The sequence below is a fragment of the Bos taurus genome, chromosome 4 (genome assembly GCF_002263795.3).
Source record: "Bos taurus isolate L1 Dominette 01449 registration number 42190680 breed Hereford chromosome 4, ARS-UCD2.0, whole genome shotgun sequence".
Taxonomy (NCBI): Eukaryota; Metazoa; Chordata; class Mammalia; order Artiodactyla; family Bovidae; genus Bos; species Bos taurus.
This window is the reverse complement of record NC_037331.1, coordinates 9,806,663-9,819,210: the sequence shown is the minus strand read 5'-3', so window position 1 is coordinate 9,819,210 and position 12,548 is coordinate 9,806,663. Positions and strand designations below refer to the sequence as shown.

Here is a 12,548-nt window from a genome sequence, read left to right as displayed (position 1 = left end):
TAGCGGATCATTTTGAGTAATGCTTCTCACTCCACCACTGGTGTGTCATTGTGGTCTGGGATGTGATGTCTTATTTGTAAAGTTTCAACGCCCCAGCCATATGTATTTGCCAAAGAGCAATTACTTTTTTTTTTTTTTTTTGAGCAATTACATTTCAAGGCAAAGGAATCATAAGCAAATTCCCCACCCCGCCCCCGTCTGGAAGTAGGGTGTTTCTGTGAAACATTTCCATAAACCAAAATGGTATAAAGCAAACGAACAATCAGACACATCCTGCTAATGGATGAACAAAGTAAACTGAGGTAAAAGCACAGCTGCTCACAGACGCGGTTCCAGCTGTGACAGAAAGCGTGGGAAGAAGCTTGATGATGCCACGCCTGCTGCTGGGGCGTGTGCTGCCGCGGTAACGGTTCACAGCCAAACACTGAATGCTGCTCTCACTCTCTGCTCTGTTTCGTAAATGTGAAGTGTTTCTTTGGATTTCTTGTTAGTGAAAACAGTTACTAAATAAGTCTTTCATGAATGCGAAGTAATGTAAACTGAACTTCAAAAAGAGAGGGGAGAAAAAAAGAAAAAAGAGGGAAACCCTACATTGTAATCTTATTCAAAATTGATTTACAATCTGAAAGCCAGTCTAGCAATTTGCAGTTGTGTTACATCTACCCTCCTTCACGTGAGTTTTTGTGACGGGTTACGTGAGCGTCCTGGCATCGATGGAGAGCAGTGATCATGTTCTTTTTCACTTGTCACTAGAGTGCAGTTTTATTGTGTGTTTTTTTAAACAGTTTTCAAGATTAACACTTGCAAATATTTTTGTATTTTGGATTGTTCCATTAAGGAGGATGTCTTATCTCTCCCCTTTAATCTTCAAATCACAGTTGGGATGAGCTCTCATAGGTTTCAGTAGAGAGCTGAGGCTGTGGGTTAGGGTGGGTCCTGGGAGGTGAGCCTCAGAAGCAGGCTTTGCACGGACACCAGCATGCTGCCTTAGTTACTTCTTATTTCATCCTTCATAGTTCACTATGCTGAGAAAATATAATTCCATACTAGTATATTAATAGATATCAAATGATGACTGAATATTAGAAATTCTTCATTTTGGTCACATATCCTGATCGTATTTGGTCTTTTCATGGTAATGATTTGTCATTGGAGACCACGTTAGGGCTTATCCAGTTTTTTTAAATATCCCAATTTAAGGAAAAACTGTCCTCATTATTGATTTTGTTATATGTAGTAAAGCTTGTTTTGGAAGTTTTTTCAGTTGACTTTTAGGAAAAACAATATATTCTTCAAATAACATACCTATTTGTTGAACAAATAAATTGGTTTCAGTAATTGAAGATGCTGATTAAAGAAATTCATGTCTCACTACATGTTTTTTGGAGTCTCCAAAGATTTGAGAAAGACGGAACATTTTCCCTTTTTAAACCATTCATTACTTTACTAAATGAATTATTCAGCACTTACCATGTAGCAGGCACTGATATTGAATTCGATAATAAAGCTGCCTTTTCTGAGCTTATATTCTGTTACTGGAGAGAGACAATAAACAGACACATTTAATGCATAATACACTGTCAGGGGGTCGTGGATGCTGTGTAGGAAGACAGTCAAGGAGGATGTAAAGTAACCGGAGTGGACTGTAGATGCGGTTGTCAGGCAGAGCCTTTCTGGGGATGTGACATTTTGTCCGAGATCTGAATGAAATGAAGCAAGAAGCCGTGAGACTCTGGGGACAAATGTTCTAGGCAAAGGAAACATCAGGTATAGAACTTGTGATATCATATTTATTCCACTCACGTTAATTTCTTCAATGTATTTTGGAGAAACCCATTTAATTAAACGTTTTCTATTGTTACATTTAGACTTAGCCATGGAAAAAAATGATACTTTGTTTTTAGATAGTTTTGAATTCACTATAATTTAATTTTATTTTACCTAACAGGGACCAGAGTTACTCAGCAAATATATTGGAGCAAGTGAACAAGCTGTCCGGGATGTTTTTGTTAGGTTAGTACCCTATGAATGTTTTTTTAACTAACTCTGTGGTTATCAGTCAATACTTGTTGATCTTGTTTTTTAAAAATCTGATTTTTGAAACCTATGATTTAATGTAGGTCATTAACAAGCTGGAGAACAAAATTTCAGTGTTTTACCAAATACTACTTAAATATACAACATTTTTCATACTAAGCTTTAGAAATTATTTGGTTTTATATTTATAATAGAAATATTTCTGAAATGTTGAAAGTGAAATCATTATCGGTTATTCATAGATGCTTAAAATATATGAAGCACATAATTACTAGTTTTATCTCTCTTATAAGATTCCATGTGGCGAACTTAATTAAAATAGAGTATAATTATCACTACATTCATTTTAAAATACATGTGAATACAGAAGCTAATATTTAAGAGTGAAAATAATACTTAAATGTGATGGGATTACAGAAAGCTTATAAATGAAAAAGCCACTTTGTTCCTTTACTAAAATTTTATTATAAAATATGCAGTTAGAATATATATAACATCTGTATATTTTAAAGAATAATAAAGTGAACTCTTATTTCTACCACCCAATTTAAGAAAAGAATATTACCAGGAAGGCCTTATCACAGATAAAGACAGTCAACCACATACTGACCAACAGTTCAGTTTACCAGGATGATATTACAGTTTATAAAATTGTGTCTAATACTGTAACTTCAAAATATTTAAGGCAAAAATTTATAGAGCTCCAAAGAGAAACTGACAGATCTGTCTTCATAGTGGAAAATTTTAACACAGTTCTCAGTTATTAATTTAAAAATAGTAAAGAAAAAAAGTAAAAATTTAGAAGATTTAAACAACATATTCAGCAAGATTGATGTAAGGATATTTAGAACATGTGCCCAACAATTGAGGAATACACTTTCTTTTTAAGCACACCTGGAACATTTTTGAAAGTTGGCCATATGTCAGGCCATACATAGCAGTTGTAGTAAGTTTCAAAGAAATAATGTAATGTGGACTCTCTTCTCGTTTTAAAACAAGTTAAACTAAAGGATAAGGGCCCCCAGTACATTTAGCTGGGCTTCCCTGGTGGCTCAGACAGTAAAGAGTCTGCCTGTGATGCGGGACATGCAGGTTTGATGCCTGGTGTGGGAAGATCCCCTGGAGAAGCACATGACGACCGACTCTAGTCTTCTTCCTGAAGAATTCCATAGCCAGAGGAGCCTGGCGGGCTACAGTCCATAGGACACGCCTGAGCGACTAACACTTTCAGACTGGAGAACCGGAACACTTCCACCTGCCACCAGACCAAGTCCCAGCGATGAAAAGATAATAAGAGGATATTATGAAATAATAATATAAATTTTATGCCAGTATATTTGAAATTTGGGCAACATAGATAAAATATATTTGACCAAAGTCAAGCAAAGAAGAAACAAAATCTGAATATTCTTGTACCTGTAGGGAAAAAATGAGTCACTAGTTAAAAATTCTTGCGCAAGTTGAACATCAGACGTCTTTGGTTTTTTAAGAGTTTTGCCAGACGTTTAAGGCACAGGTAATCCAGTCTGTTGTCGGTGCCAGATTTATCTTACTTGCCATGTATTTAATAAAGATTTTTTTTTAAAGCAACCTGACAGTTATTTTGTATTAAGGGCAATTCTTCAGATCTCTAGTCTATCCTTTTACCAGAGATGAGATTTATTTTCATTTTATAAGGTTCTCTATAAAATAGTTTTAGTCATATATTTTTTTTTCTAACTTGAACTTTGTTTAGTTTTGTTAATTGACTTTGTATTAATTAAAAAGAAGGTAACATAATAAGCGTGCCGAATTTTAAATTCACAGAACATGAAGAGACATTACACAAAAGAAGTGCAGGTGGCCAAAGCATATTAAAGAGTTTACTTGTGATAAGGATCAAAGAAGCTTTTAACTTACTGAATAAGACTGGTCCAGAAGGCACAGATCTTCCCTGACTTCTCTAAGACCTAGTGTACTAACAGCAAGATAATTACCGTTTCTTAAGGGTTTGTTGTGAAGAATTAAATACATATATATGTATGTATATACAGATATATATATATATATGAAATTGCAAACTCGGAGGCCCTCTTCAACTATGAGATACTGTTTGTTTCCCCAGAGCACAGGCTGCAAAGCCCTGCATCCTTTTCTTTGATGAGTTTGAATCCATTGCCCCTCGACGTGGCCACGATAACACAGGGGTTACAGATCGTGTGGTTAACCAGTTGCTGACTCAGCTGGATGGAGTCGAAGGCTTGCAGGGTAATAATCGTAAATACAGAAATACCGTCTAATACCAGCTTCCCCCAGGGTTTAGTAAAGTGTTTTCTTTCCCCCCCAGGTGTTTATGTGCTGGCTGCTACTAGTCGCCCTGACTTGATCGACCCTGCCCTGCTCAGGCCCGGCCGACTAGATAAATGTGTATACTGTCCTCCTCCTGACCAGGTGACAGTTTCATATACCTACAAACGCTCCACTCTTTGCTTGTGAGCTTTACTTCTGCCAGGTAACAGCAGTTGTCCTTAGAAGACCAGTTTTCGGCACAGGCCCTAGTCACTGTTTTCTTACAGCGTGAAAAGATTCTGAATTAGATGCAAAGCCTTTCTTTGGCCCAGGCATCCCATGCAAACTCCCATCTGAAAACTTTGTGTTAGCCAGATGGAAAAAAGGGAGGGAAACCAAGTATTGCTGTCCGTGTTCCCTGTGTTCAGAGATCACACAGCTCATTATCTTAACAGAAGACTGATACAGAATCAAGCATAGTAGTGTAGGAAGCATCCATGCTGGTTATGTAGAGATACGCCTTTTAACCACTCTAGTCCTGTGTTCTCAAATTTAGAAACGAATGGATAAGTGAAAGAAGAAATAGACAGATCAATAGTCACAGGTATAAATGTATATCACATGTAGCGATTATTTTAATTTTCTTTTTGAAACATTTCTTGGCTCCTTTGCCCAAATCTAGAAGATAAGCACTAAGCAATGATCTACACTGAATAGTTGAGAATGTTGATTTTCACTCATTTTCCTCCCTGTGTTCCTTCTGTTAGACAAAAGGACCAAGGAGGATAGATGTAGCCTGGTGGTACATTGCTCAACTGATCTGTAAAACTGATTAGATACATGAAGTGAATGTATAAGGAAAATCTTGTAAGATGCACAGTTGAAAATATTGTGTTCAATGGTATTTGTTAAGTCGGTGAGTTTTTCTCCCTTCAGGCGTCACGTCTTGAAATCTTAAACGTGCTCAGTGAGTCTCTACCCCTGGCAGACGATGTGGACCTTCAGCACGTGGCCTCGCTGACCGACTCCTTCACGGGCGCTGATCTGAAAGCGCTCCTTTACGGCGCCCAGTTGGAGGCCCTGCACGGGAGACTGCTGACCGGCGGGCTCCAAGTGAGTATCGGAGGAGGCTGTTACTGTGGCGTCTTACAGCGATGCGAGCAGTCCAGTGTCAGCTTCAACCTTAAAAATAAATTTTATTTTTGAAAATCTTGAGTTTAACTTTATAGAAGTTTGCCTTTAGTCAAGTGTACCATAATTGGGGTACTGGCTTTGTAGAGAATTTGTACTTACATGAAGAATTTGGTGTGTTTCTTTCACTTTACCTTACTGTTGGCAAAATATAGTTGGTGTGTGGAAGGGTATCCTTTGAATTGAGGTGTCAAGAATTATATTGCGATTTCAGATTTTTTACTTTTTTAAAAAAATCATCAAATAGTTGTTTTGAAGCTCAGGTTGCCCCAGGTCCGGCCAGGAGGAGCCCCTTCGGATGGCTTCTGTGCCTTTGCGCTGTATTGTCCTCATTCTCTGATCATTACTTCCCTACAGGACAAGATGTTCTAGGTTTATCCTGTACTTTTGGTATTCCAGCCCCAGAAAGTTTTTTCTGTAAGGATAATATTTTAATTTTTGCAACAAAGAATTTGAACTCTGCCGTATTATGGACTTTACCATATATTTTCTAGGAAGACTTTCCCTATATCCTCCTCTCCTTCACATTTTGTTGAAAGTTATTGCAGGGACTAAATTTAGATACTTCCAAGTTTGTGCTACTTATTTTGGTAAGCCACAGAAGGTGTTTCCTCCCCCCGCCCCACTTCACTAGCAGAAAGGGTGTTTATTTGTAAAGCACTCTATAATGATGCATCACCCATGTTTTAGAATGCTTTCTCATTTCAGAATAGAAAAATATGAATTTAAAGAGACATGAAAATAAAATCCAGATGTCTGAGTCCTAGCTTTGTTAGTTTTGGGGGAGATGGTTGGCCAATTACCCATATACTCCATTTTGTCTTTCCTTATTTTAATAGTTAAAATTATGTGATATGCCTCAGAACCATTAGAGAATCAATAAGAACTTTTGTAAAAAGGGCCTGGAGTTTCCTCAACCTGTTAGAATGCTGTGTGGTTTATTTTGAATTGTGGATTATTTGAGCTTTACAGCTGATTGTCCTTTTGTGTGTTTTAGGATGGAGGTTCCAGCTCTGATAGTGACCTGAGTCTGTCTTCGATGGTTTTTCTTAACCACAGCAGTGGCTCTGATGATTCAGCTGGAGACGGGGAATGTGGCTTAGAGCAGTCCCTGGTTTCTCTGGAGATGTCTGAGGTGCTTCAAGATGAATCGAAGTTCAATATGTACCGGCTCTACTTTGGAAGCTCTTACGAATCAGAACTTGGAAATGGAACCTCTTCTGATTTGGTAACTTGTGTAGTTGTACAGTTTTGAAATAGGAAGCCATATGTCGGTTCAGTTTATGTCCTAACCAGCCCCATGTCTTTGTGGTTGGTGTGACTCCGTCATAAAGCACTCTTTCCATACACTAGTCAGTCATTTTCATTCCTTGTGAAGACGGGGCTGGCAGTAAGGGAGCCGAGGTAGCCAGGGGTGGGATTACCCTTTGGTTTCTTTAAGGTTTTTCTCTCTTAATTAGCAGCTTTAAAACATCTTTAGTAGCAGATCAATTTTATATTAAACTTAAATTGTATTATTGTAGAACAGTTAAGGATAATCAGAAATTTGGTATGATAATCTCAAAAATTCTGACAACAAAATGTTTTCTTTTGGTAATACTTCTGGTAGAAAGTATAAGCATAGTGAAAAAGTTATTAGTAATGTTTCCACAGGGAAAATGTTTAGATTAAGTTTGTGTGTTTCAGTTGCTAAGTTGTGTCTGACTCTTGCAACCCCATGGACTGTAGCCCACCAGGCTCCTCCGTCCATGGAATTCTCCAGGCAAGAGTACTGGAGTGCGCTGCCATTTCCTTCTCCAGGGGATCTTCCTGTCCCAAGGAATTTGAACCTGGGTGTCCTGCATTGCAGGCAGAGTCTTTACCGACTGAGCTACGAGGGAAGCCCAGATTAAATTTGGGCAATACCATTTTTCTAAATTAAAATAGCATTCAACACATATCTCAGAAGACAGTGATTCACTGTTACTTTATTGGTAAACTTAACATTTTTACAAATATTCAGTAATTTTTTAAGTAGATTTCCTTAATTAGGTTTTAAAAAATATAAAAGTAACCCATTTTTAGTCTCAAGAATAGTAAGCAGTTTTAATTCTAGTCTTTGTTTTCTGTTTCTTAACATGTAGAAATGCCCCAGCACCTTAGTATAACCTATCGTTAGAGCAGTAGTGGTGGATTTATAACAAAGCATTTAAAAAAACAAAACACCTGGCATGATGGCAGTTTTCACTCTGTGGTGGTTCAACCACGTAGGTATAGATGATCCTTTATAGAATACGAATGTATTTTAACCTGCTTATATTTTAGCTAGTTACAATGTAAGCTTCAGATCAGATCAGATCAGTCACTCAGTCGTGTCCGACTCTTTGTGACCCCATGAATCGCAGCACGCCAGGCCTCCCTGTCCATCACCAACTCCCGGAGTTCACTCAGACTCAGGTCCATCGAGTCGGTGATGCCATCCAGCCATCTCATCCTCTGTCGTCCCCTTCTCCTCCTGCCCCCAATCCCTCCCAGCATCAGAGTCTTTTCCAATGAGGCAACTCTTCGCATGAGGTGGCCAAAGTACTGGAGTTTCAGCTTCAGCATCATTCCTTCCAAAGAAATCCCAGGGCTGATCTCCTTCAAATGGACTGGTTGGATCTCCTTGCATTCCAAGGGACTCTCAAGAGTCTTCTCCAACACCACAGTTCAAAAGCATCAATTCTTCGGCGCTCAGCCTTCTTCACAGTCTAACTCTCACATCCATACATGACCACAGGAAAAACCATAGCCTTGACTAGATGGACCTTTGTTGGCAAAGTAATGTCTCTGCTTTTGAATACGCTATCTAGGTTGGTCATAACTTTCCTTCCAAGGAGTAAGCGTCTTTTAATTTCATGGCTGCAGTCACCTTGTGCAGTGATTTTGGAGACCAAAAAAATAAAGTCTGACACTGTTTCCACTGTTTCCCATCTATTTCCCATGAAGTGGTGGGACCAGATGCCATGATCTTCGTTTTCTGAATGTTGAGCTTTAAGCCAACTTTTTCACTCTCCACTTTCACTTTCATCAAGAGGCTTTTGAGTTCCTCTTCACTTTCTGCCATAAGGGTGGCGTCATCTGCATATCTGAGGTTATGGATATTTCTCCCGGCAATCTTGATTCCAGTTTGTGTTTCTTCCAGTCCAGCGTTTCTCATGATGTACTCTGCATATAAGTTAAATAAACAGGGTGACAATATACAGCCTTGACGAACTGCTTTTCCTATTTGGAACCAGTCTGTTCCATGTCCAGTTCTAACTGTTGCTTCCTGACCTGCATACAAATTTCTCAAGAGGCAGATCAGGTGGTCTGGTATTCCCATCTCTTTCAGAATTTTCCACAGTTTATTGTGATCCACACAGTCAAAGGCTTTGGCATAGTCAGTAAAGCAGAAATAGATGTTTTTCTGGAACTCTCTTGCTTTTTCCATGATCCAGCGGATGTTGGCAATTTGATCTCTGGTTCCTCTGCCTTTTCTAAAACCAGCTTGAACATCTGGAAGTTCACTGTTCACATACTGCTGAAGCATGGCTTGGAGGATTTTGAGCATGACTTTACTAGCATGTGAGAAGAGTGCAATTGTGCGGTAGTTTGAGCATTCTTTGACATTGCCTTTCTTTGGGATTGGAATGAAAACTGACCTTTTCCAGTCCTGTGGCCACTGCTGAGTTTTCCAAATTTGCTGGCATATTGAGTGCAGCACTTTCACAGCATCATCTTTCAGGATTTGGAATAGTTCAACTGGAATTCCATCACCTCCACTAGCTTTGTTCGTAGTGATGCTTTCTAAGGCCCACTTGACTTCACATTCCAGGATGTCTGGCTCTAGGTCAGTGATCACACCATTGTGATTATCTGGGTCGTGAAGATCTTTTTTGTACAGTTCTTCGTGTAGTCTTGCCACCTCTTTTTAATATCTTCTGCTTCTGTTAGGTCCATACCATTTCTGTCCTTTATCGAGCTCATCTTTGCATGAAATGTTCCTTTGGTATCTCTGATTTTCTTGAAGAGATCTCTAGTCTTTCCCATTCTGTTGTTTTGTTTTCCTCTATTTCTTTGCATTGATTGCTGAAGAAGGGTTTCTTATCTCTTCTTGCTATTTTCTTTGGAACTCTGCATTCAGATGTTTATATCTTTCCTTTTCTCCTTTGCTTTTCGCTTCGCTTCTCTTCTCTTCACAGCTATTTGTAAGGCCTCCTCAGACAGCCATTTTGCTTTTTTGCATTTCTTTTCTATGGGAATGGTCTTGATCCCTGTCTCCTGTACAATGTCATGAACCTCATTCCATAGTTCATCAGGCACTCTATCTATCAGATCTAGGCCCTTAAATCTATTTCTCACTTCCACTGTATATTCATAAGGGATTGGATTTAGGTCATACCTGAATGGTCTAGTGGTTTTCCCTACTTTCTTCAATTTAAGTCTGAATTTGGCAATAAGGAGTTTATGATCTGAGCCACAGTCAGCTCCCAGTCTTGTTTTTGCTGACTGTATAGAGCTTCTCCATCTTTGGCTGCAAAGAATATAATCAGTCTGATTTCGGTGTTGGCCATCTGGTGATGTCCACGTGTAGAGTCGTCTCTTGTGTTGTTAGAAGAGGGTGTTTGCTATGACAGTGCGTTCTCTTGGGAAAACTCTATTAGTCTTTGCCCTGCTTCATTCTGTATTCCAAGACCAAATTTGCCTATTACTCCAGGTGTTTGTTGACTTCCTACTTTTGCATTCCAGTCCCCTATAATGAAAAGGACATCTTTTTTGGGTGTTAGTCCTAAAAGGTCTTGTAGGTCTTCATAGAACCGTTCAACTTCAGCTTCTTCAGCGTTAGTGGTTGGGGCATAGACTTGGATTACTGTGATATTGAATGGTTTGCCTTGGAAACGAACAGAGATCATTCTGTCGTTTTTGAGATTGCATCCAAGTACTGCATTTCGGACTCTCTTGTTGACCATGATGGCCACTCCATTTCTTCTGAGGGATTCCTGCCCGCAGTAGTAAATATAATGGTCATCTGAGTTAAATTCAACCATTCCAGTCCATTTCAGTTCGCTGATTCCTAGAATGTCGACATTCACTCTTGCCATCTCGTTTGACCACTTCCAATTTGCCTTGATTCATGGACCTAACATTCCAGGTTCCTATGCAATATTGCTCTTTACAGCAGCGGACCTTGCTTCTATCACCAGTCACGTCCACAATGTAAGCTTACCCGTGTTAAAGTTTTCCTGCTGAAAGTTTGTCATTTTATCTTTGATAAGTACATAACTTTTTTCTCCCTTGCTCTTTTTCCTTCCCTCCCATCTCTCATTATTAAACTTCACCATGCAGAGCTCACAATGCCTGTCAGCACCAAGCTCCATGACTCAGGAGTTTCCCGGAGCTCCTGGGAAAGATCAGTCACTACGACCTCCATTGTTCAGAACAGCCTCCCAGGAGGGTTACCAAGAACTCACACAGGAGCAGAGAGATCAACTGAGGGCAGATATCAGCATCATCAAAGGCAGATACCGGAGCCAAACTGGAGTAAGGCTTTCCCCCTTCATCGTAATTGTAAAACTTCTTACAGATTGTTTTTCCTGTTTTTGATATGTAGTTTTTTGGTTTGTAAATGCGCTCTCTTTATAAAGGGCTGAAACACATCGATTGGTCAAACAGTTATGTGCTAACAGATTTTGGTAATTTTATGAGAAAGGGAAGGCCTAGTCCCAAGAAAATGGCAAAAGCAAATAACATTCTTTTTCAAAAGCAAATAACTCTTTTTCATTATGTCCCTTAGTTAACTTTCTGTCATTTTATTTTTTGTTTAAGGAGGATGATGCCCTTAACCCACCAGGACCGAGCAAAACCAGTTTGGCTATTAGCCAGTCACATTTAATGACTGCGCTTAGTCATACTCGGCCGTCCATCAGTGAAGATGACTGGAAGACCTTTGCTGAATTGTAAGTAACAAATTCTGATTCAGAAGTATACATACTACTACAAGCGACATTTCTTCAAACTTCTAGAGTTCTTTTTCAAATCACAAATATGTGGAATATTTAAAAGCCAATTCAAAAACATTTGCTCAGCAGCCATGCATTCAAACACTCAAAAATTTCAGGAATAAAGAAGTCAAAAATAAATTTTTATTTTTATATAAATGTATGTTTATATAAATCAGACTTAATCAAATGGTTAATGGACTTTTTAAATTTTAAAAACAAAAAGTATATTAATGAAACATGATTTCTCTCTACAACGATCCACATTTCTAACTTAAATAACCACAGTAAGACTAAACTGTTTTCAAATTAAATCTAGTTTCAATAAACTTGGCCTGATTATTTATATAAGTTCAGCAAGAATAGTAATTGAGTATATAGGTGCTTTTTGCTGGAAATTTTTAGAAGGAATCTCACTTTGGTGTTTTAGAAGACTTGATGCTTGGAAGCCAAGGCAAGTACTTTCCATACGATTTTGCTTGCAGTAGCTATATACTGGTGACCCTCAAACAACATGGACTTGAACTACAAGAGTCGATTTTCAGTAAACATGTACTGTAGTACTACACACTCCATGGCTTGTTGAATCTGTGGATACAGAGGGCTGACTGAAGATTTATGTCTGTTAGTGAGGGGTGGGGTTGGTATGCCTCACTCCTGTGTTGTTAAAGCGTCAGCCGTATTCAGGTGGCTTAAATTCCTCTCTTTTGGAGGTCCCCAAGATACCCTGAAGTCCCTATACCTGCCAGGAAATGACCTTCCTAAACTCATCTGGAAAGGTTACTGGGAACTCTGAAAAACAGGTACCAGGCGGGTTTTCCAAGGGGCGTTATCGGTTCCATAAAATCAATCTTAGTTTCTTAGGACTGGTCTCCTTTGTTCTCCATGCACTCTCACATGTGACATTACAGTCAAAGCCTTGGTAAGACAGCCGGTGCTTCCAGCTGTGTCCTGTCACAAGGAGAAAGGGTTCTCCTGGAACTTATGGAAATAACTGTAGCCAGAGGAATATTGTTTGAGAGTTTCTGAATTCTGGAAGGATCAGGTAGAAAA

At 38.9% G+C, this 12,548-nt stretch overlaps 1 protein-coding gene across 2 annotated transcripts in view; it reads left to right on the top strand.

Annotated features, from left to right (window-relative positions):
- Nucleotides 1-12,548, top strand: part of PEX1 (peroxisomal biogenesis factor 1) — an 81,453-nt gene that overhangs the window by 51,469 nt on the left and 17,436 nt on the right. Inside the window, exons 17-24 of one of the 2 annotated variants that reach the window (XM_024990550.2) lie at nt 1,949-2,013; nt 4,142-4,284; nt 4,364-4,467; nt 5,242-5,418; nt 6,494-6,724; nt 10,843-11,037; nt 11,323-11,453; nt 12,209-12,298. In XM_024990550.2, the coding sequence (XP_024846318.1) occupies nt 1,949-2,013; nt 4,142-4,284; nt 4,364-4,467; nt 5,242-5,418; nt 6,494-6,724; nt 10,843-11,037; nt 11,323-11,453; nt 12,209-12,251 (1,089 nt within the window). In that variant the 3' untranslated portion in view covers nt 12,252-12,298. The remainder of the gene's footprint in view (nt 1-1,948; nt 2,014-4,141; nt 4,285-4,363; nt 4,468-5,241; nt 5,419-6,493; nt 6,725-10,842; nt 11,038-11,322; nt 11,454-12,208; nt 12,299-12,548) is intronic. The other variant, NM_001192071.2, reaches the window with a different exon arrangement.